A 25,546-nucleotide genomic window follows, 5' to 3' on the forward strand; every position below is an offset into this window, starting at 1 on the left:
GTTGCAATTAATTATAGATGAAGCAGCATTAAATTTGATGTGTTGAGCCTTTGATTAACGGTTTTCCAACTGAATAAAATAATATCTTTTCTCTCTGGCCATCAAAATTTCATCAGCAAACCCTCGGATGGTGTGTGAATTTGGTTTCTGTTCCAAATCTGTCCCCCCCCTCTCTCTCGCAGTTATTGATGTATATACCTTCAGCGTCATGTAAGAGTAATTTCATGTATTGATTGCTCCCTTTGGTTATATACCAAGTGAATCTGATATTGATATTTGTTCTGAAGGATTTATATTGGAAGATGAAGCTCGCATTTTAAAGCAGAGAGCTCTGTGTAACTGTTAGCACTAGCACTGCTTGATAATTAAGATTTAATGTGTATGGGTTTATATATATAATACATGAAATACATGCGACAATGGAGCGTTTTGCAGAGATGGTTTGGGTTCATCTTTCCTCTTAGAGGGAACAATAATGAACAATGAAGCATTTTTTTAAAATCCAGATGGGTGTGGTCTATTCCTTGATGACCCCGCCCCCACCCACAGGACGCACGTGCTCAGTAAATGGTTTGATGAGCATTTATATGTTTGAGAAAATGGGCAGGCGTGAAGCCCTGAGTAACTTTGGCAAGGGCCACATTGCTATGGCCAGACGACTTGGTCAGAGCACCGAGTCTCGGCCAGCAGTGTTGAGTACTGACGAACAGCGGTCTGAGGAGGCACAAATCACGAACCGGCAGCAACGTGTCATTCGCCCAAGGCTCATCGATGCACGGGGACGACGAAGGCCACCCCCTCCTGCCTAAACCGACAGAAGGGCTACTGTGGGACAAGTCACAGAACATTATCATGATCGTTACAGGAGGAACATGTCACAACACACAGTGCATCGCACCCTGCTGCGTATGGGGCTTCATAGCACATGACGAATAGCCCAACGTGTTGATTTCAAATTCCTCCAAATTCCCCAGATCTCAATCCGACCCGGGACTTAAAGGATCTGCTGCTAACATCTCGGTGCCAGATACCACAGGGCACCTTCAGAGGTCTTGCAGAGCCCATGACTCTGCAGGTCGGAGCCGTTTTGGCGGGACATGGAGGCCCAGCAGGATATTATTCAGTTGAAGTCATCAAGTCTCCATCCTGCTTTTCGTTCTCATTGAAGTTGATCCCAGAAAGAGTCGATCCCAAAGCGTCGGAGTCGATCCCACACACTGAAAACGATCCAAGCAAGATGAATTTCAGTTAAAGAGACAACTAGATGTTTGGATATTTATTTATTTTGCATTTGTCTGGTTGGAAGTGAGGAAATTGTTCGGAAGCAGTAAAAAAATATACAAAGTAGTATCACTTTGCTTTAATTTGCATGTTTCGTTTGCATGTAGTAATATTCTGGTGAATAGAAATACTCTGTATTTTTGTAAAAATGAATGTTCACCATCAGCTGTCTCTCTCAGATGCTTACACCAACAACGAGGTGGTCTACATCTGGACTGCGGATGATGAGAAGTCCGTGTCCGTGGCTCCAGATGGCTCTCGTCTCAACCAGTATGACCTGCTGGGACACGTCATAGGCAAAGAGACCATCAGCTCTAGCACAGGTAGCGATTAGCATAACTGAAAAATATAACTCTACAGTAGTCGCTAGAAGCAAAATGTACTGCATGAGGAATGCTTACAGTAGTGTAACGCTCAAAATATTTGGCTATATACTCAAAATGGGCGTGGTCTAGACCAGAAATGGAAGTTTTGTTCACCTCCTGAACTTGTAAAGTTCCTCAACCTCAGCTACATCACTCGAGTTCATCGTGGCGCTCAACCAGACGCCCCGTGGAACTTTCCGAACAGTGTTCTAACTAATGTAGCAGAGTAAGCTAGGGAACTATCTTTCAAAACAATATATTTTGTTTATAGTTGACAGCAATACTCACCTAATAACGTTTAATCAGATTTACTTGTTAGACTTTCTAGAAAGACCAGAAAAGCTCGCTGGAAATGCTCTCAGGATCGACTACGAAGCCCAGACGCCGTGCCGCTGCGAATCGAAACGGAGTCTGTACTCCTGTAAGATTCACCACGAAGATTTTCCATATCCTGTGTGCTCTATAAATGAAAGCATTTGGTTTTCTTTGATGGATTTCAGGCCAATTTGTCCACAAATATACTAGAAGTATGGTTTTATTTTGGAGCTCAGTAAGGTAGAGTTCGAGGTCAGGCTGCTGACGCACACACTGTAGAACGATCTGCTTCTTATTTTGTACATGAACGATGTCGGGAAGAACCATGAGCTTTATACGACGTGGGAAAACATAGGAATACTGCGCTTACTATTCGTATCCGTGTTAATCTTCACGTCACACGTGAACACGATCTGATCTTTCCTATCAGACTAATGTGTTCATATTCCGTTCCTGTAATTATGTTGCTGTAAATACATCGTATCTTGGGTCCATGTGTGTTAGAGGTCATCTTTTACCCTCAGGAGGTGAACTCGCCTAAACAAACAACAAAGGAATCTTTAAATGTATTCATAAACCTGTATCGATCTGACGCAGGCGCAGCACTCCTATTCCAATTTTCAATTTCAAAACTTCTCTTTTTGGTTTATGAACAGCAAGACGACCTGCCTGGATAAACTTTCTGTACGTGTGTGTGTGTGTGTGTGTGTGTGTGTGTGCCCAGCATACGCTTACAAATTCCATTTGTGTCCGTTTGTAAAGTAATTTATCTGGCCTGCTTTGCAAGCACTGAGCTCATCGATTGCTTTCTGCCGCAGTTATTGGGGCCACTGCGGCCCGGGTGAAGAGTGAAGGGCTTGTTGATTGTGTTTCTGTGTGCTTTTGTGCTGGAAATGTGTATTTTTCGTTCCATTCTCCGATCACCAGACCTGACGTGTGGAAAAATTAAAAGGTTAAAAGAAAAAAAGAAAGGTTTCCGCTCAAATAAAAACATTTCCCCAGTTCCTGTCTCATAGAGTGTGACGTGAAGGATGCACGCGCTTAACAGCTCTTCCTGACACGGATTCAGACGCGCGTGTCTCGTTAGCAGAACCGCTCAGACCTCGGACTCTCTCTCTCTCTCTCTTTCTCTCTCCCTCTCTCTCTCACTGTCTCTCTCTCTGTCTCTCTCTCTCCCTCTCTCTCTCACTGTCTCTCTGTCTCTCTCTCTCTCCCTCTCTCTCTCACTGTCTCTCTCTCACTGTCTCTCTCTCTCCCTCTCTCTCTCACTGTCTCTCTCTGTCTCTCTCTCTCCCTCTCACTGTCTCTCTCTCTCTCTCTCTCTCTCGCTGTCTCTCTCTCTCTCTGTCTCTCTCTCGCTCTCTATCCGTTTTGAAGGACAGAGTGTCTTGAAAGTGTCCACAAAAAAAACCAAAAACACGTAAACATCATCCAACGCCAGGAGCAGTGCGAGTTTATCAAAGAGCACATGCTCTGACTTAAGATTGAGCTGCTCATGAATTTTTTAAGTAAAAGGCAAAATATTCCCCCAACCTTCTGGATCTCTAATGTGGAAAAGAACCGTTCAGATAAAAAGCCGTGCAGTCGGATGGGAGGAAGGTGATGTCTAGTCGTGTCCTATTTAAAACCAATCCTAAGATTTATGTGAATCGGCAACGAATTACATCCAACTTGCCGGTTTGGACGATTATTCGTTCGTTTAATCTTAAATCCTGTATCGTGGCGGTGGCATTTCTCAGAGACAGGCTTGCGTGATGATGTTTTTTTTTAAATCGCCAGGCAACTTTTTACTTATCATAACCGTTAACATTATTTGTTTATTGTTTTATTTGACACCGTAGAACTATTTCATCTTTTTTTTCTTTCAAATGGAAACTATTTTCCTCCAGAGTTTTTCAGTGGCATCTCCAGAAAGTACAGGATAATCCACGGCTAGGTGTGCATTACACGTGCATTACACGTGCATTACACGTGCATTTTAACGCATGACGTGGAGGCAGAGAGCCACTCGACACGAAGCGGAGTTAGTTATTTTATATACGGGTCGTTAGATTTAGAATTCTGCCCGCTTTAGATCATACACAGAGATAAAGTAGTGCCGTAAGATTACATTTATTTGAATGAATTATAATCAGTAGTTATTAGAGAAAGAGAGAAAGTTTAACTACTGCATGCAGTTTCCTCCTGGGACGTTCATATTTACGAGAAGTCGTCGTTACGACGTCAGGCGCGTTGGAGTCATTTTGGTCGGATCAAGATGGCGGCGTACTTTCTCTTAATTAACTACGAACAGGTAGCTAACTACAGCAAGGTTTTTAACTCGACTTCTAGAAAATGAAGAACAAAGAATGCACCTGAGGTGTGTTTTGCTTTTTTTAAAAATGTTTTTAATCAGTTTACAAAGCCGCTGTAAACTGTATCGTTACATAGTTTATGGTAATTGTACACTGCTGTCATAATTTGTGCAGGGAATTAGCTTGTTTTATTCTTAAAAAAAAAATAATTAAAAAAAAACCTGACAAATACCCATACTGTAAGTAGTGTGGTTTATATTTTACTTTTATAATCTCTCTTCCTCAGTCACGTTCCTCAGAAATCGGCTTCTGAGACGAGTAAACATTCAGTGTCGACAGATTTACCGACAACTACAGACACTGCATCCATTGATTCCAACGTGTGTTTTTTTGTTTGTTTTTTTCCTTACGCGCCCCCAACCAGGAACCGCTGAGCTCATACAAAATCCCACAAGTTTCCCACGTGTAATTACGACTTTGTGGTGACTTTGAGACGTGAACGCACCATTACTAAGGTTACAGTTGTTTATAGGCAGCGCATCAATTTAGAACGGTGATTAAACTTACTGACAGCTTCCAGCCAATCAGAATCAAGAATTCAGACAGAGCATGGTATAAAGTATAGCAAGTTCCTTTTTCCAGTTCGGTTCAGAACACACTCAAGAGTAAGATTTTATTCTGAATCAGTGTTGTTCAAGGAGAGAAATACTCTAGCAGCTCTGGAGATTTTGAGTGTTTAAATAACCACTGGTCTAAATTGGCTGTGATGATGGTGGCACTTTGCATTGACTTGCCTGTGGACAAGGCCGTCTTTACAGTCTTCCTTGGCAAAGATAAATGGCCCTCTCAGTTTCTTGTCAAGGACAAGGAACATTTGTTATTCTCTATTTAATTGTCTCCTGACTGTGGAAAGAGGAGGGTTATGAGGACATGTTCGTTAGCTGATACAGCTCTGAATTGCAACCTCAGAACCTGTTCAAACCTCAAAGGACAGCGATACCATCATTAAAGAGAGAACCCGAGACATTTTCAAACAGAGTTTATTGAACGGAAGGCCAGTCATATATCTTGTTTGTTTTTACAGAAATACATTACTTGCATATGTTGTTTTTTTTAAATGAGTGAGCGGCAGATTTTTTCCATACCTGTTTAAATTTACCCACAGCACAGTTAAATGAACACCCTATATCACAGTTTGTATGCTCCCAAGAACCTCATCAGGAAGATGAATCCAAGCCCACGCATTCCTGAGTGCATTACTGTCTAAAGGCTTGCTAAAGTCTAAAGTTCGACACTTGTAACATCTACGAAGATTTGGGAAAAGACAACGGGTGCAAATCTAAACCAGAAATAAGGGGAAAATTCTTCTAACTCACACAAACCTAGATTCTGTCTTGTTGGTTAGCTAATGTTTAAAGATCTTTCTGGCAAAACAAAATTGAACCAGCTGGCTAATTTGATAAACTAATGTATAGAACTGAACTAGCTAGCTAATATAACTAATTAAAGATCAAAACATAAATAGCTAGCTAATGTAAAAACTAATGTGCAAAACTGAATTAGCTAGCTGTTTAAAAAAAAAACAAACAAATGTACAAAATCTACAACAACAAACACTAACAAGCTAAATGATCACACACATACAAAACCTAACTAGCTATCTAACTTTACAAACTCGTGTACAAATCTCAACTACCTAGCTCATTTTAAAAACTAATGAGCAAGTTAATTAAAAATAAAACATGCAAAACTTAACTTACCGTTAGAAATTTAAAATCTAATCTACAAAAACGAAGGAGCTAGAAAAAAAAACTGATGTACAAAACTTAACTAGCTTGCTCATTTAACAAACGCATGTACAAAACTATGTAGCTAGCTAACTAAAAAAAACTAATGTGCAAAGCTTAATGCGCTAGTTAAGTAAAAAAATAAAGCGTGCAAAACTTTACTATCGAGGTCATTTAAAAACTAATGTACAAAACGAAGAAGCTGTAAAACTTAATTAGCTAGCTCATTTAAGAAATTAATGTACACAACTGTGTAACTAGCTAATTTAAAAACTTATGTAGGCCTACAAAACTTAACTAACTAGCAAATGAGTATTTTTTTTAAAACTGATGTACAAAACCTAACGAGCTAGCTAGATATCTAATTTAACAAACTAATATAACGTGAAAACGTAACTATCTACCTAATTAAATTAGCTTTTTGTTTTTTAAGCGTAACGTTAACTTGACCTTCTTTAGCTTTGATCATCGACTTTTAGTGGCTGATATTTCATTTTTAAATCGTGACTCCAGCATAAGAAAATATCTTAATTTTTTTTAAAGAATAGTACAAACGGACAGAATTCTTGCCGTTTGAGATTCATAAGGAGCGTTTTGAAGGACAAAATAAAACTGTAAGAAAATGTGTTTTACTCAAGAATTTAACGCTTTTGCTCTTACTCTTGAGAAGAGCGTATGTATTTAAGTCTAATACTACTGGAGTAAAGAATCATTCTTCCAGAGTAACACTTCAGGACATTAACGATTAGAATTACTCGAGGATTTTCCTGCAAATCCGTGCCGCGCTGTACGGAGTTCATAGGCACTGTGTTCCCTGTGGAAAATACCCCATCTGTATTAACTTTCATAAATAAGTCCTGAATATTTCAGCAACTGAGTGTCATCTGGATGTGACACGAGCCTCATTAATAATGCATTCACTTCCTTTTTTTCTCTCCTTTCCTCTCTCTTTTCTTTTTTTTTTTCCTACAGGAGAATATGTGGTGATGACAACTTATTTTCATCTGAAAAGGAAAATCGGCTATTTTGTCATTCAGACGTATTTACCCTGCATCATGACCGTCATCCTTTCCCAGGTCTCGTTCTGGCTCAACCGGGAGTCGGTTCCGGCGCGTACCGTCTTCGGTGAGTCTTCCTTCGCCACCTCGTTACCCTGAAATTTACCTGACAGATAGATACGGTAGAGATGGTGTCGATCCCACACCCAGTGTCATCTGACACGCGAGGTGTCAATCAGTATCGGAAAGGAAAAAGTAGCATCATGCCGTCTCTAATGTTTTGTTCTTTTGGGAGAAGAAAGAGATTGTATTTGTTTCTTTCATTTTATTTCCGAATAGGGAAAATACAGTACTTAAATTTTTTTTTTTTTTTAAATCGCAGTGATTATTTTGGTGTTGCTTATTCTGGCGCTTATTCTCCACACACCGCAAATAAATACTATCTTAGCAAGGGAAATACATAACGAGATGGAGCAAATATACGATTATTAAAGCTATTTCTAGTCGGTATCACTTATTGGAAAAGAAAGAGCAGCTTTTGCTGAGAGCTGATCTACAGAAGATCTCCATCTAAGCCATGCTCTGCACTTTTGAGAGGACTCTTCAGGGGGGGTTTTATATATATTTTATTTTTTTTTCTGTTCTACTCCCCCTCAATCCGTGACAAGATGCCTTTGACAAACGAGCGCACCAGGGAGAGTATTAAAAAGTTCTGCTTGGAGTGAAAGAAAGTTAGCTCAAACCGCTGACTGGACAGCACATTGGTCTGGACAGTGATGGATTCATCTGTGAAAGTTTGCAGAGACCAGTGCACTGACCTATAATTACTGCAACCGCCACAGAGGCACCTAATTAATTACAGATTAGCTGGGCCCAAACTTGGCGTGAGGTGATGTTAAAGAAAAAAGCGAGGCCGATGCTCTTCCTCAGGGGAAATATGGAGTACAGGAGATAAACCCACAAGAAGCAGGATATTGGCTGAGACTGGCAGGAGGTTTCACCCAGCTGGAGTTAAAGAATTATTATTATTGAGCTTGAGTCAACTTTGGGCTGCTATTGTTGATGTTTTTTGTTGTTGTTGTTGTTGTTGTTTTTTAAGCCCGGAGGCAGGATGTAAACGGAAGGTCATTCTGCCAGTATTGCTCCATTTCAGTCACATGATCTTTTTCTCGTAGAAACTCTATTTATAGCAATAGTGGAGAGAAGAAAAGGTTCATCAGTGGTTACCAAGTCCCAGGAGTACAGAAGCGTAACAGAACTTAAGAGACAGAAAAAATACTTCTGGGCAGGTAAATAAACAGCAGTCCGTTGATCACAATTTACACTATATGTTCAAAAGTTTGTGGACACCTATCCATAAACACCCATATGTTCTTGTTGATCATCCCATTCCATATTTATGCGCTCCACTCTTCTGGGCGGCTGTGGCTCAGGTGGTAGAGCGGGTTGTCCACTAATCGTAGGGTTGGCGGTTTGATTCCCGGTCCACATGACTCCACATGCTGAAGTGTCCTTGGGCAAGACACTGAACCCCACGTTGTTCCTGATGGCAAGTTAGTGCCTTGCATGGCAGCGCTGCTACCACTGGTGTGTGAGTGTGTGTGTGAATGTGTGAATGAGACACAGTGTAAAGCGCTTTGGATAAAAGCGCTATATAAGTGCAACATTTACCATTTCTGTGAAGGCTTTGCACTAGATTTTGGGGCGTGGCTGTGGGGATTCGTGTTCGTTCAGCTACAAGAACTCTAGTGAGGTTGAGGTCAGGAGCTGATGTTGATGTTGATGTGAGGAGACTCCAGTTCCAGTTCATCCCAAAGGTGATGAGTCAGTGGGGTTGAGGTCAGGACTCTGTGCAGGACACTCGAGTTCTTCTACCTTCTTCCAACCTTCACACACCGTGTCTTCATGGAGCTCGCACTCTTTGTGCACAGGAGCATCGTCGTGCTGGAACAGTGTTTGGGATTCTTAGTTCTTATGGAAATTGTAACGCTACAGCGTACAGAGACGTTCTATACAACCGTGTGCTTCCAACAGTTTAGAGAAGAACCGCTTATGGGCGTCATGGTCAGGGGTGCACATACTTTTACCCATATAGTGTAGGTAAAGTGTTTATTATCCAGTTTTTTCACTTCCTTGCTGCTAACCATCTTCTTCAGGAGTCAAATCCCAAAACACATATCTTTACTTCTTCAACGACTCTTATCACAGCACCACAGGTCGAAGGCAGTATGGATCCCAGTCAGTTATTCCACGATCCTTTAAACATAAATACGGCGGCGTGGTCATACGGCGACGTCGCATCGAACTACGCAGTCAGCTCGTTTGTGCAGTGAGAGCAGTTGTGTTTTTATTTCTGTTTTCTAAAGTCACGACTTCCTTTCCCTACAGACTTCCTGCGACCTCTCACGCTGCAAAAGCTGACCTTGTCACCAGTCCAGACACCCCATACTTAAGATGAGCTATTTTAGGCTTCAGTTTGCCCCATCTGGAGTTCCTAAAGCATTTATTTTTAATCTTAGCAGATCAAAACATATTAAGAGGATTGCCAGACGATACAAAGAGGCAACACGGACGAAGCGCCGTTATGTCATCCGGAATGTCTTGACTTAATTCAAGGGCGCAGTCACGGTGAATCGGCCCCAGCGTCCACTTAAACGATGAAATAATCTCTAACGATACCTCTGATCATCTTTTTTCTCTCTTTTTGAGTAGATTTTTTTACAGCTGTCATCGGTGCTGCTGTGACAGTTTATATACATATATATATATTTTTTTTTTTTTAAAAAAGAAAAGAAAGTTTCGCACTACGAATCAAACACACACTTTTGGTATGAAAACTTGTCGACAAGCTCAGCTGTCTGTCTGACTGCATACCCGACTAAACCTGTCAAAATGATGAATCACTCGTAAGACACCGCGCCCGTCATGACATCACGTTCCCCAGCCCGATACTTACTGTTAAAATATTAATTGTCACGTGAGCCGACGATGTCCATCATCACGTACTCCCAGATCTTCAGCTATACCCTAGTGAGCTGACAGCCAGTATAGATGATCTGCTCTCCTCCAGTCTGGACATCCTAATGAGGTGCAGAGAACAAACTTATTAGTATTCTGCAGGAATCGCAGTACCGGCGTCTGCGGACGTGATGAAGCAGCGTGTCTGTCCTCTTCGGGCTGGGAAAAGGCTCTGCCTGGAGGTCATGTACATCCCATCCCCCAGTACTGACGCTCAGCATTCTCGCTTCTACAGTACGTCTGTGCGATTTAACGATTTAATCGTCTCTATTGCTAGGGTATATTATAATCAGAGTACGCCGGTACGAATTATCGCTCAGAAATACGGCAGTATAATTTCTCCCTAGTAAAAACGCAACAGTCCTGGCACCACCTGGAAGCCCCGCCCCCTTCCTTTCACCTCACATGCTTTCCACTGGACTGGCAGTAAATGGAGAATGTTCTGAGTTATATCGGTATATTCTTTTTACATTGCTAACATTAGATGAGTATATCGTTAATATTAATGACTATGTTTGTAAGAAAGCGATTAAACCGTTTAAAAAAAAAAAAAAAGTTTGTATCTTTTTGTTCAAACTACTCATTTACCGTACTACCGTAAAATCAAAGGCAAGCATCACGTTCACATTTTCCGTCCCTCGCTGCCTCTCTAAAAACCCCACACGGAGGTTGAAATTTAATTAATCGTTCATGCCCTGGAAATCTGCCAGCTTCTCGAATCCCCCTGCGATGGGCCTGAGTCTGTATTTCATGCGGATAATCCAGGTTTAGTATATTCACGGCAGAGTGTGTGTAATGTGTGATTCATGGTTTCGGAGCCCCATTCAGACAATCGTCCAGTGTCCTGGCTGACACAACGGCATTTCCAGTGACACTCCTCACTGATGTCCGCATGTTTTTCTCCTACAGTGCTCGATGGAGATAAGCCCCGATGTCAATTTAATCGTCGGCTTGCTTTTTAAAAAATTACAGACAAAGAATTGCACGTTTTATGAAAGCGTCTGCGCTTTGTGATCGAGGACGGGTAACGTCAGTTCCCTGAAAGGCAACACAATGTCTGCATTTTAGTCTTCTGCCATTGATGCAGGAGGTAGCAGACCGAGTGGAATGATTTCTTATATCTGCTTTAATGGGCACCGATCCCGGACCGTTCCTTCATTTCGCTCCTGATATTCCATTCCCGGAGCAGAACGCTCTGGGTCACCGCACAATGACCTATGAAAAATTTCTGATTTCCCAGTGTGATTGATTTATTTTCTACCCCTGCTTTTATTGTAACTCAGATACACACAGTCTCCACAGCCCCATAAAGAAGCCGTATAGTTGAGAGTAAAGCCAAGGCTCTCAATTTATACGTTCAAAGAACTCATAGTACGTAATAGATTTCATTCCAAGCTTCAACAGTTTGTTGCTATTTCCATCCACCAAAGACAACGTTTTTCAGCGTGGATCTCGACTCGGGCAAAATATATACGGAAGGGTTCACTGTCTTAAAAAGCTCTTCATGGCCTCAGGGGATCGAGGTCTTCCAAAGGAGCGTTCACTTTTTCTTCATTTGAAAATTTCCCAGCCACTAACGAGGACGTATGTTTTTGCCCTTCGAGTTCATCTACAGTACGTCGAGACGCATCCTAGCTCTTATCTACAGCTGCACTGAACAGAACGGACGCCACCTGAATTCATAACTTTTTTTTTTTTACTTTTCTCCGTGCCCTTCAAAACTATAGAGTGCTACTCTAATACATCTGCTTAGGAATGATGCTCTTCCCAGTTCCTCCAGCGTTTAGACTGGCGTCACAGGTGTCCAGACAGATGGCGAGAGACTTGTGGACTCCATGGAAGCACTGCCATTTTGTCAATACTCAGATTATTTCGCTCCGGTGGTCTATTCAAACAGCAAATATCTTCATGATGGTGGAGGCTTCTGTGGTGATGTACTGCCACGACAAGTCCATCATTTATCATCTGAAATAAGTCAGACACTGCTAAGCAGGCTTGTATGATACAACGGTTTACACAATGTGGCTGAATTCTCGATTCTGATTGGTTAGAAGGTGCGCATTATTGTCGTTTAACTGTACCGTAGACTATCGGTTTATATATTTACACGCACGTTCTAATATGTTATTGTTTCTATAGCAACGGTTCATTCACCTTGATTTATACGGCGGACGCTCCACATAATCTAAGGCCGATAATTAACGGCTTTCTTTTATTTATTTATTTTTTTTAAAAAAATTTTTTTAATTTTTTTATTTGTGTATGTATTTAAAATGTATTGTTTAGCAAAGAAAAAAGTATCTTTTTTTGTTTGTTTGTTTGTTTGTTTGTTTGTTCTTAGGAGACATTTATTTAACATTTATGGAAGTAGTCTCCAGTGTCAGGCTCATGGAAGTTCAAGAACATTAAATCTAACTATAATCGTTAAAATATTTGGCGTGTTATACGAAAACAATCCACGATATCCAGTGACGTTTACTCCTATTATTATTATTATTATTATTATTATTATTATTATTATTATTATTTTACCAGATCTGCCAACCTTTTGCCTATTCTACATCGCAATTTAACACCAGCATACACTAGTACGCTACGTTATTACTCAAAAATACTCATCAGATGAGCTGAGATTAAACATGCCTACGACAAAGTGTCAGACTGAACACTTTATAAATAATGTTAATGCTGGTACACTTATTATTATTATTATGTTGTTATTATTATTATTATTATTATTATTATTATTATTATTTTTCTCCTCTCAGGAGTCACCACTGTTCTGACCATGACCACGCTAAGCATCAGCGCTAGAAACTCTCTACCCAAAGTGGCCTACGCTACAGCTATGGACTGGTTCATGGCCGTGTGTTACGCCTTCGTCTTCTCCGCCCTCATCGAGTTTGCCACCGTCAACTATTTTACCAAGCGCAGCTGGGCCTGGGACGGTCAGAAGGAGAACCAGGAGAAGGTAAGCAGGAGTGTTATCCCTCCCAACTTCCTAAACAGTAGTGCGTCATACAGCCGGGAAAATGCCTGCAGATCATCCAGGTTTTACTCCACACTGGCTCATTACCGTGTGATTGTTCGAGCTCTCAGGGAGCCTTTAGTTATAGAATTATGCTCCACAGGATGTGAATTATAACTCAGTATATTTTAGACCAATTACATTTACAGTTATTTTCTGTGTTAAAGATACAAATACTGGTAATATAAGGCGTGGCAAAATTATTTATAAAGCACTTATTTAAAGTGCTTTACATGGGAGGAAAGATTATAAAATTACTTTTTTTTAAAAAAACGAGAGTAGCACTGAATAATAAAACGAACTCAGTTGAGATTAAAAGACTTATTAAAAAAAAAGCAATTGCTGAAAAATGAAGTGCAAGCCTTAGAGATTACAAATAAATAGGAATGTTTGTAAGGTGGATTTATAAATGGCTGTATTTGGGGCATGTTTAAGTGGATGGGTCGGTTGAAGTTGTTTGTAGCATAAAATTTTTTTTTGTTTCTACGGATAAAAAAAAGTTGTAAGTTGTTTTTGATTCTACGAGCTGGCCCGTACCCGTGGATCTAAGAGACCTGCTAGGTTTTTATTCTTTAAGCATTTCAGAAACGTATTCTAGATGTAATCTATTTATCCATTTATTGACTGAACAGAGAGAAGCACTTTAAAATCTACTCTGTAACTAACCGCTCGCCAGGAGGAAAGATTTTAGCTCTGAAGCGATGCGCTGCTCTGCTCTCGTTGTCCTGGTTAAAACTCTACTTACATTAGCATTGCGAATTAATTTTAGCTGTTTTTTGGGGGCGGAGTTACACAAGTCTACTCCGCTGGAGTTAAACGCTTGGGTGTCGTAGTTTCTCTACAACTTGCTGGGATCCTAAATATTTTGACGATGTTGTTAAAACGATAGAAGCCTGATTTTGTGATATAGCTAGTGAAGGTGAGATCTGAATCTGTTAGAACGATTTCAGATCAGATTCTGTCCCAGATAGTCTCGGTACAGAGGTGGGGTCGGAAACCTGGCAGGAATCTGTCAAAAGGTCCGTTTAAAGAAAGGTAAGGTAAGGACACGCTGGATGTTTTTATATATATATATATATATATATATATATATATATATATATATATATATATATGGACAATATTTCCAGTTCAGCAACTGAATTAAATGTCATTAACGAGTTCCCGTTCACAAATATACAGATAAAGATCAAGAGTTGTACGCACAATACAAATCTCTGGTCCTTGGGGAAAAAAAGAAAAGAAAAACTTGTCAGGATTGTAATTTTTCAGAGAGATTGCTCCATCTCAGAAATCCAGTCCCCACTTCATTCCTTCCCAAATGCCTTTTTTTCTGCTCCGGAGTGAGTGATATCACGTCTTTCTGTCCCAGTCCTGATAACCACTGAAATATGGAGCACTCTCAGCTAATGGCTGGGAAACACTCTAAAGAAAGCTTAGCGAGGAAGCCAGATTGTTTTCACGATGAGGGGTTATTGCTGATATAAATTCCCATTTCGTTCTCCTGTACTCAACCTGGTGCAATCTGTTAAGAAGTACGTCATTTATTCATTAGCTGTTCGTTATTTCAGAGACTGTTCATTAGACGGAACAGAACACTGGAGCCTCAGGAGAAACATGCTGGAAACGGGGGGGGGGACCTATACAGCACAAATAGAGGGAAATAATTGTGGCTGGTAGATGTATAAGGGATGATCTTATACGAGTTTGTGAATGAAAGGTGAGTATTTGAACAGCTCCTGATGCTGAGCTCTGCTTTTGGAAAAGTTTGAGCTTTTTTTGATGAAGTTTTGAACTTTTTGTTTTTTTAGCAGTACTGTGCTCTTCAGTTAGCTCTTATATTACCGTATTCATCCAAAACACATCACATTAACACAGACACAGAACACTTATATGTTTGAAACCTTTTGAGCTGTGATGTTTCATTACTAAAGGTCATGATAGTTATACAGATAGATAGATAGATAGTGAGAGAGGCTACACTACAAAAAGATTTGATGCAATTTGACTAACCTCCACTCTTCTGTGAAGGCTTTGCACTAGATTTTGGGGCGTGGCCGTGGGGATTCGTGTTCATTCAGCTACAGGAGCGTTAGTGAGGTCGAGGTCAGGCGCTGATGTTGATGTTGATGTAAGGAGACTCCAGTTCCAGTTCATCCCAAAGGTGATGAGTCAGTGGGGTTGAGGTCAGGACTCTGTGCAGGACACTCGAGTTCTTCTACCTTCTTCCAACCTTCACACACCGTGTCTTCATGGAGCTCGCACTCCTTGTGCACAGGAGCATCGTCGTGCTGGAACAGTGCTTGAGATGTACAGAGACGTTCTGTACAACTGTGTGCTTCCAGCAGTTTGGAGAAGAATCACGTATGGGTGTGATGGACATGGGTCCACGTACTTTTGGCCGTATAATATATTTATAGGGGCACATAGAAAGTCAAAAACATCTAGATGACGTTGGAAAGCTGAATCACAAATTAACAAAAAGAAAAAAAGCTGTTAAAACCGATTTGCTATGGATATGAGTAAAGAGTGGAGATAGCAGAAGATAAAGCACATGAAGTGGGGAAAGAAGAGAGAACGTGTTCGCACTATGACTTCCATTTCAGATCTTTCGGGTATTGTAGATGACGTCGTGACAAGTAAAAATATCTTGAATATAAGTCGAGTCTGTGTACGTGCTTGTTAATATAAGATTACAATAAACCAAGTATAAGATCATTAAATTTTATACCAGTCTCAAGCTTGACCTAATCAGATCATTTTTCTAATTGTAAGCGAAATTATCAACACGTAGAGTACGAAACTCCAAAGCTTGAAATGAAAAGCCGCTGAATAATCTTATATTTGATTTATAATCATCTCGTAATAGGAAATATTTAAGCATCTTTTAATTTGCTGAGATTTCATCTTGTGCAATGCATAAAAGCAAACCTTTTTTTTTTTTTTTTTTTTTTTTTAGTTATCTAGCTATACCATTACATACTCTTTACATCTATGACATTATTAGCTTACTGTAGCTTAGCTTAGCTACCGCCTAGCTTAGCGAGATAACAACAAGGTTATAATGGTAAAGCTTGCTGCGTAAAATGCTATAATGTTTTATAAATAACGTAGCGTGTTTAGTCAGCTATCCACCGGTTAAATCTTCTCTCCCGGTGAATCTAGATCCGGTGCCTATCTGACGTTTGTTCCAGGAGATCATCTTAAAAAGAAACTTTCTGGTGTATCAGAACCTTAATTAAATAAAATCCACACCAAAAAAAAAAGGAAGAAGCTATTTTGCTATGTAAATATTGAAGAAGGCTTGAGCAACGTGGGATTACGTAAGTGTTGCACCTACAGCATATTCTCACCGTGTGTACGTGTATGTGTTAATTGGTCTGCGTGTGGAGACAAAGTGAGGATCAGTGCAGAATTAGCACTAGGGATAGGAGGCATTTACCTTCATTTGGGATTTGGAGCATGTTTAATTCATGCAGCTTGACAGCCTGCTTATTACACAGTAGTCCATAATGAGTGCGATCCATTGGCGTTACACAGCCTCGCTAGCCTCTGAGCCCTGTAGAGTAGCACACACTCACGCCGGGTTTAAAAAAAGTTCATGCGTCTGTATAACACTTGATTTTATTCTATTCTAACCTCTTAAAGTTGCAGATTGCGATTCAGTTGCTCATCCTAAAGCAGATTATTTTGAAATACTATGAATTATTCAGAGTGAGGAATGTCTGGACTCGCCTGTGAATATAAATCCCTTTCATGTTTGTAAATAAAAGAGAGATGGTTGCGAAATGTAGCCTAGAACCCCGATGCCTCTTGGTTATAACCTGATTGAAAAACCTACCAAGAATTTTATTTAGGAATCGGATTGACGTTATATAAAATGTTCTCCACTTATTACTGTGGATTAGCTCTAAAAGACACTTTCAAACGGTGAAACACGTCCTTACAGCCCGGCGTCCTTACAGCCCGGCGTCCTTACAGCCCGGCGTCCTTACAGCCCGGCGTCCTTACAGCCCGGCGTCCTGGCAGCGGCTAAACGATGCTAAGTGGTCGTCTAGCATATATGTCCAAGCGTTTATCAAGAGAAGCCGACGGCATAAAAGTCTCTTGATGCTTACAGCTTTGTTGTTTGTGGGAACGTTTAAGATGTAAGGTTTCGCATGTACAGCTCTGAGGACGCCGTGGCGAGGAAAGCCGAGGTGCTGCCCAAACAGACGCCGTATAAACTCGAGTTATCTGAGCAAAGTTAGCTAGCTAGTTTCTCGATGGAGATTTTAGGCGTAGATTTGTTAAAGCGATATAAATTAGGAACGTTAGCTAACTAGCTAAAGCTAAGCCTGTTCAAATCTGAGTTCTTCGGAAAGGTGTCCGATTCATTCCATAGCATGCGTTTATGAAAACTTTTCCGATTCTCACGCACAGCAGCACGGCGTTTTAGAAAACGAGCAGGCGCGGCTGACACCGGAGTCACGTGTCTAGACGGGGTCTGTTGGGAGTTTTAAAGCGGAAAGCTTTGTGAGGATTGAACTTTTAGTGCTGATTCACTGACTGAACCTTTTTTCCCCAAATCATTTTCATTCTCATGGAAAAGCTTGAACAGGAAACGTAACCTCTCAGCAAATATGCGGTGTCTGAGCAGCGAACAGTTCACAACACGAATTTATTTTAAATTACTAGCGGCTAATTGTCTCCTCACTAATGTGATTAGGCCATTAATGAACCTCGTTAAATAACTGTTCTAACTAAGACTGGGTTCTGTGTGGGGTTTATTTATTTTTCTGACATTGGGTCAGAGTTCTTATTCATCATGAACTTTCTTAATTAAATCATGTCATGACTTCTTTTCTGCACTGTCGAGAACATTATATCCTCTGACGATGTGTTCAGACAAGAACTAGAATATATATTTTACCTATACAGTTATTCTTCCAACCCATCAGACCTGATTCATCTGGTGCAGTAGTGTTCTAAACAAATTTGTTTACAGTGTATACGTCAGGGTTAGTGATTTATCAGCCGACGTAGAGAGAGACACCGAAACTAATAAAAACTAATAACGCCGTCGTTGCTTTGATAAGCAGCTTATTATGAGCTCCGTCCCATGGGGAAATGTTTTCGCTCTGCATTTTTAAGCATTGTGTCAGTAAAGCGGGATTTTCATGTAGCACATCAGAGAGACCTGGAAGCTAAACCCTCTCCTCTCACGGGCTGCTCTGTTTGGGAAGTTCCCGACGCCGAGTCTGAGTCCGAACTGGTCAGAACATGTGGGACGTTTTATTACTGGACCTTCCTTAATGAAGACGTACGCCATTATGTACTCCATAGGGTTGGGTGATATGATGATATAATATTTACTGCAGTGTGTAATGTAATAACGCTTCGCAGTACACGGTAAACTTTTCGCAGATCGTTTTATTTTTTATATATATAATGTTTTCCATTCTTAATAATTACAAAATATAAGACAAGGTTGATTTCATGTGAAAGTTTTATACTTAATCTTTAAAATTGTAAAAAATTTACACACTTAAGATATATTTGAATATAAAAAATTTATTCTCGTATAAACCTATATATCACGATACATCATTATACGCTTTTTTCTAACTTTTTTTTATTATTATTATTAACAAACACAAGCTCTGATCGGATGCAGCCGATTTCCAATGTCTCCATTTCAGTAGACATTAAATAAGAAAGTTTTTTATATATATATATATATATATATTTTATGCAACACTGTTTTTCTTTAGCAGCCCTATATACTGTGTATCATGATACATTTCCTGTCTTCACATACAGTATCATGATTTGATATTTTTTATTCATCTCGCCCGGCCTTTACAGGTAACAATGACACGGCTAGCTTTCCATTCCTCTTCTCCACCATCTGCATCCTGGCTTCGCCCCAAAACATCTCAGCTTTATACTTCTTTCCAGGTCCTGTTGTGGAAACATTAGATGCAGTTTTATGAACGAATTCTGGAGCGCTGCTATACATAAACTCGCCGCTATACATATAAATTAACGCGCACCTGGATTTAATACCCTGTTTTGCCATAATAAATTATTGCTGCTAGAGCGCCGCTGCATAATAAGTCACAGCTAATGCTATTAGATATTTACAGTATATATCCGTTGTGACCGTTAGTTCACCTTAAAAAACTTTTCGACTGAGGTTTTCTTTACCTCTGCAGCTTCCTCGCAGTGTTGTCAGGGATTGTGCTGTCAAGGCATCCTCTCCTACCCGTACGTATTTATTCCCGGTCGGCCCGTGGTACAGAGGCTCTGCCTATTTAGTCCAGTATTCTGCTGCATGCCTTGTCATCCAGACAGGCGGTTCTTTTCGGTTTTGACGCCAGCTTGACATCACCGGCCAAATGTTTTCGTGGCCAGGGGGTAGGTTTGCTTGGCAGGTAAAATCCTTTTCACTCAGAGACTCAAGGCCAGAAACTGCTCAGACCAATACCTATTTATTTATTTATTTCGAGTGTATCCTAATTCCCTGGTTTGAGGGAATTGGACTCTTATCCAATAAAATGATGAATAAATGAAGCAGATCTATCATACCGTAGCATTCACCAATAACGAGCGTTGTGGTTATTAACACTCGCTGAACACGGGTAACCTTTTAAACCACTCACGTGTAATTAGTCTCTTTCGTGCTCTTAGGAACTCTTTTGGGTTTTTTAACACATGGATGTTTTGTTATAAGCAGAGCTGGCCTGTTCCACTAGCTAGTCTGTGTAAGTTATAAATTATAACTTAGAGCTACATTACTTTGTCACTTGGTGCAAGCGTTCATTTTTCAGTAGTTCGTAAACACCAACGTAACGGCCATTCACAACGTACGTTGAAACCAGGCAACAATCTTACTAGCTGATGCTACAGGCTGTAGTTTATTTTTTTCATCTCAGCAAGAAGATATTTCTCAGTACAGCTTTGGCCATTGAGTCAGAACGCTTTATCAGAGGATGCATACTGTAAAATGCCCTGTTATCAGCCCACAGTCATGACCATACCTGAAGTATTTGCCAGACCGGAGTGCCTAAGAGGCTTATCAGTGTTAAATACAACAGCAGGAATGCACAATAAATGCACTTAAGCAAAATGTCGGCAGTGACGGGGTGTCATGAAATTGGACGGGAGATGGATGCAAACGCAGGAGTTCATTAAAACAAACTGGCAGGGCAGATATGAAAAATCTGAGAGTAGTCAGAGGGCCAGGTGATGTGCAAGCCAGACTACACTCGCACAAATCTAAAGGTACTATAAGCGAGGTAACAGAGCAGTGCAGAGTGACTCATGGCTGAGAAGCCGATAGAGCAATAAAGCAAATGCTGTGTGAACAGTTTGCTTTATGTAGCAGAGTTCTTGATGATGATGATGATGATGATGATGATGTGCGAGTAATCAGACCGCGAACGTGTATGGGCAGATCGTGAGATCGTGTATTTGGAGTACGTCAGTTGAGTGGGGAAACGTAGTCCGACGGTTCAGCAATGACAATAATAATCTTTATTTATATAGCCATTTTCATTCTGAGTCAAAGTCAAAGCGCTTTACGCAAAAGAATAATAATAAATAAGATAGAAGGAATTATATAAAAGGTGAAAGATATAGGTACACTAATTAAAAATAGGGAATTGACACTTGACCTAACAATTAATGGAGAAATGGTTCTCCACTGTAAAGAGAAGACTCGTCATTCATGTATACTGACTGGTACAGTAGCTGAGAATGTCTTCTGAGGTATTGAGAATAGAGGCTACGCACGTGACGTCACGGCAGCCGGAACTCGCCGCGGTCACGCCCACCGAGTGGCAAAAAGACTGAGCGGCAGCATTAGTGTACTACGTGAATCTCATGGAAACAGAAAAAAAAACGCATCTTTTTTACACAGTGCCAGAATACCATTCAGTCACGTGGAGCGGCGTACGTGTAAGATCTTCTGGCCTGTGGTGTTCATGTTGTACAACGATGAATAATTTGCTCCATATTTCCTTTTAAACGCTGCCTATTTCCACTGATGAATAACGGTGGCTCATTCATTCTCCGACTGTGTTTTACCTTCACAGATAGATAAATATATATATATAAAGGTGTGTTCCGGCGGGAAAGTGACGTCAGTGCATACCCTCTGTATGTCCTGAAGCTCATTTTGAATTTCATGTTGATATTAAATATAGTAAAATTTGACAAAGTAATCAATTTGTTCTATTTCATCCCTCCTGACCACCAGGGGAAACGAGAACCACGTGGATACCGGCGCATGACGATAATAAATACCGCTGTCATATAGCCATCGTATTGCCATCTGTTCGTTTTGTTCAGCCTGTGGCTAAGCCGAACTAACACAGTCGATCAGTTGTACTGTTTGCTGTTAAGTCCTAATTCCACCAAGACTGCGTTTTTCCAAATGGCCTCAGCCTTCCTACTAGCAGGCCTGTGGCTATAGCATAGTCCAGGCACAGTTCCTAGCTAGCCCCTGTAAATACCAGCGCTGGAGTCGGTTTCCTCCATGACCATGTCGAAATATCTCAGTATGCAGCACACACTCACAAGGAGATAACCAGGTGTTACCACAGGCACACTTTGCAGATGAGCCGTATTATTCTTATTCCTAGCACGTTATATAATCAACGAGTTAAAAAGCGCGGCATATGGAATGTGCTATTAGTGAGATGAATTGTGACTCACTCATCCAGCTTAAAGAAATATCATCTGTACTTCATCTGTAAACTGTTGAGCACTTAAAACCACTTCTCTTCACTCATAACCGTCTCTTTCTGCTCATTTCTTCTCCCACAGAGACGTGAGTCCGCGTCACTCTCCAAAAAGACCAACAACACCTTTAACATCGTGGGCACTACTTATCCGATGAGCGTGGGAAAAGAACCCGGACTGACCACCATTGCTAAGAGCGCTTCCAGCACGGCCTCAGCCCCGGCCCAGCCCCAGCCGGTCCGAGAGGTGCGGCTGTCCAGGATGGACGGCGAGTACATCTGCGAAGGCGTCAAGAAGTCCTACAACCGAGTCAGCAAAGTGGACAAGATCTCACGCATCATCTTTCCTGTGCTCTTCTTTATCTTCAACCTGGCCTACTGGGCCACTTATGTCAACAGGAAGCCAACCATTAGGAGGTCCAACCCCCATAACTGAACCTGAAGTATATCTATAAACAACAATTTAGGGGGGAAAAAAAACAAACAAACAAAAAAAAACTCCCAATCAAGTCTGGAGTAGCCATATGATGCTACCACCACATCCGCAAACAATTCTTAAAAATAATTTGTTTTGATTTGTAGGTTTGCATCGCATCGGTTCCACGCCAGGTTTACACGCCATCGTTCGATCGGTACGAAGTGTTTTTAGATAATGTGTACATGATTATAATCTTTATACCGTTGTTTAAGGCTTTATGACTTGTGTGGAAAGGTCTGAGTAAGCCTTGTAGTACGTTTCGATGGCAAAATACGAACAGCCCGTTTGACGCCATTCGTTCAGGACGATCTACAAGGCCGCACGCTCAGCGCACGCCGTATATCAGTTAGATAGAAAACTCCAAGCCATCGTCGGTAGTCACTCGACCTTGCGATTGCCTGTAGCCTTCAGCAGCCAGCAGCGATGTCCGTATGTCTGTGTGTCGTTCATAACGATCGATGTTTGCTCTTGGAGTCCCCGCCAATTTAGACCAATATCATGTAGAATTGCTTTCTCATCATCCCCGTGGGTCGGCTCATTTCTTTGTTTTGTATTGCTTTAACAGCCTGTGCAGGCTCAAAGGTAAAGAAACTGTGTGCCTTTTCTCAATCCCTTTCCTGTTGAGATGAATCCTTCATCACTCGCGGTCGTCGTCTCGAGCTTAGACTTTTACTCGTACAAACAAATTTGAACGAAGTCCCGTAGAGTCGTCTTACTCTGCAGGAGTCCACTGAGAGCATCTGACATTTTATTGCGTTAATGTGCACGTGTGATATTTATTTATTTATTTATTCATTCATTCATTTAGTCGCCGTGTTCATCTGCATGAATTGCGCCTTGTATCGCTTACAGGCTTTCTCTGGTCTATAACTGAATGTTTTGTTTGTTTGTTTGTTTGTTTGTTTGTTTGTTTTATTTCTGCAGTGACAAATCACAAGACTGCTTTACTGCTTTAACAACCGGGTTCAAGTATCGCCACTGAAGTTATCAAGAGCTAAACTGTGAATAGTTCCATCGAATAGGCTTTATGCGATCATCTTCGGCGTATCGTTTGTAGTTTACAATTCATTAATGCTAATGTAAAAAAAAAAAAAAAAAGAAGAAAAAAAAAAGTGCCAAATCATCACGAATATGACTTCTCTACTTTGAAAGAGCCAAGTTTACAAAGAATTTTTTTTTCCTAAAGTTGCGTAACGTGTGTACTTATGTAACAGCAAGCTACAGTATATGAAGCAAAAAAACCCATTAACCTGACCATTTCATGAATCATTGCTATTGATTAATAGTTCCGAGTACATCATGTAGATTACCATCAATCGTTTTAAAAAATAATAATAAATCAATTAGAGGACGGAAAAGACTTTTATTTTGACTTTTTTTGTTTTTTTCGTTCGTTCATTCACCTCACGCTGTATTAATAGTAGATTTAATGCATGACAATCTCTTCAGTGTTCAGTCTGTCACTTCCTGTTACACCGGGCGTCATGTTTCAGTACGACGCCCCACGTGTAGCTTCTCCAAATAACCGTATTTGGAGTCTGTAGATACTTTTATTGTCTCATGGGGAAACTTCATACGTTCGTATTTTGACGCAAATAGTGTAAATGATAAATAAAACCATATCTGAATATAGGAATATATTTATATAGTGATAGACGCATCTATTTATGTTATTAATTATATACAATACATATATATATATATATATAGAGACATATATATCTCTCAGGGAAGCCCGACAGAGGGGAATTATCCCGTTGTGATAAACCTGCAGATTCACTGAGGTTTCTTTGAGAAGTCAGTCGTGAGCTGTTCTGGACTCTTGGTCTGGGCTTCCCTGTTTAATAATATCGGAGCAAATGTACAAAACCAGTGATCCGTACAGCGACGTAGTTCTGTGAATTAGACCAGACCTGTATTCCAATCTATACTCAAGGCCAGGTAAAAGTCGTGATAGTTATATGTATCGTGTGAATCCAATCTAAATAGGATACTTGGAAACTCGTCTGTGTAACAGTTCTCTATAACTTTGCCGTCTAACTTATGCACACTGAGGACGTACGCTAGAGATGTATTTTTATGACGATTACGTTCGGTTTGATGGCGAAGGAGCGATTCGTATGATTGATTAACACTAGTTAGACATCCGGGATTAATATAGTACATTTATCACTGCCGGTCTCTTACAACACCGTATTAATGCTGCTGATGATCTTTCTCGACTGGCGCGAGGCATGAACTTTTTATTTATTTATTGATTTATTTATCGCTGCCCTCATTGCAGTATGGTTTGTAATAGACTCTTTTAATAATTCTGCTTGTAACTTCTTAGCAGACGTCTCCTACGTTGCAGAAATCTGCTAGCGAGATTCTTGCTCTGCTAGTCGTCCTGCCTTCGCGTGCACGATCGTGTGCGCGGTTTCTCGTACATTCTGTACTACCTAAAAAATTATCTCACGGTTCCTGCGCGTCCCAGCTGCTTCGACGTGCAAACTCTGGTGGATTTCATCAATACTTTTTTTTACCCTTGGCTCGTTCTTTTTGACGTCATGAACAGCCTAAGGGGAGGTCCACGTTGTGTTTTATCTGTACGCTCACCAGCTAGTTTGTTAGGAACACCTGCATCCGTGATCATTACTGCGGTTATCCAATCAGCCAGCCAATCACGATGTGGCAGCAGGATACAGGGTTCTGTTAATGTTCACATCAAACATCAGAATGGTGGGGAGGGGGGAGGGGAGGGGAGGGGAGGCAAGGGGGGGGGTCATCGTAGTGACCAGTAACGTTTTTCTAGTCTTCATCTGTCCAGCTTTGGTGTCCGCTGTAGCACCAGATTCCTGTTCTTTACCTGACAAGAGAGGAACCTGATGTGGTCCTGTGCTCTTCCAGCACATTCACCTCAAAGTTCGGCGTTTTGAGGTGCTTCTCAGCTCTCCGTGGTTTAAAGAGTGCTTATTTGACTTCCTGTCAGCTTGAACCAGACTCTCCATTCTCCTCTTCCTTCACCTCTCTCATCAGCAAGACATTTTTGTTTGTTTGTTTGTTTGTTTTTGTTTTTCTCTCCATTCCGAGTAACCTCCCAGGAGATCAGCAGTTCCACTGAGATTAAAAAAAAAATTCTTGATGTTTGATGCAAACATTAACCGAAATCTGCATCTGCATGATTTTATGTCGTGGCACTGCTCTAACATGATTGTCTGATCAAAGGATCGCATGAATACCGGTGAGTGTAAACGTATAACTGTATTTTTTCCCA

The 25,546-nt window shown here is 40.7% G+C and overlaps 1 protein-coding gene across 2 annotated transcripts in view; it reads left to right on the top strand.

Moving 5' to 3' along the window:
• Positions 1 to 22,351, top strand: part of LOC128622059 (gamma-aminobutyric acid receptor subunit alpha-3-like) — a 92,545-nt gene extending 70,194 nt beyond the window's left edge. For both annotated transcript variants that reach the window (XM_053648256.1, XM_053648258.1), the window contains 4 exons: positions 1,461 to 1,604; positions 7,015 to 7,167; positions 12,827 to 13,029; positions 21,898 to 22,351. In XM_053648256.1, the coding sequence (XP_053504231.1) occupies positions 1,461 to 1,604; positions 7,015 to 7,167; positions 12,827 to 13,029; positions 21,898 to 22,248 (851 nt within the window). In that variant the 3' untranslated portion in view covers positions 22,249 to 22,351. The remainder of the gene's footprint in view (positions 1 to 1,460; positions 1,605 to 7,014; positions 7,168 to 12,826; positions 13,030 to 21,897) is intronic.
• Positions 22,352 to 25,546: the final 3,195 nt, after the last annotated feature.

The sequence above is a fragment of the Ictalurus furcatus genome, chromosome 18, assembly GCF_023375685.1.
Source record: "Ictalurus furcatus strain D&B chromosome 18, Billie_1.0, whole genome shotgun sequence".
NCBI lineage: Eukaryota > Metazoa > Chordata > Actinopteri > Siluriformes > Ictaluridae > Ictalurus > Ictalurus furcatus.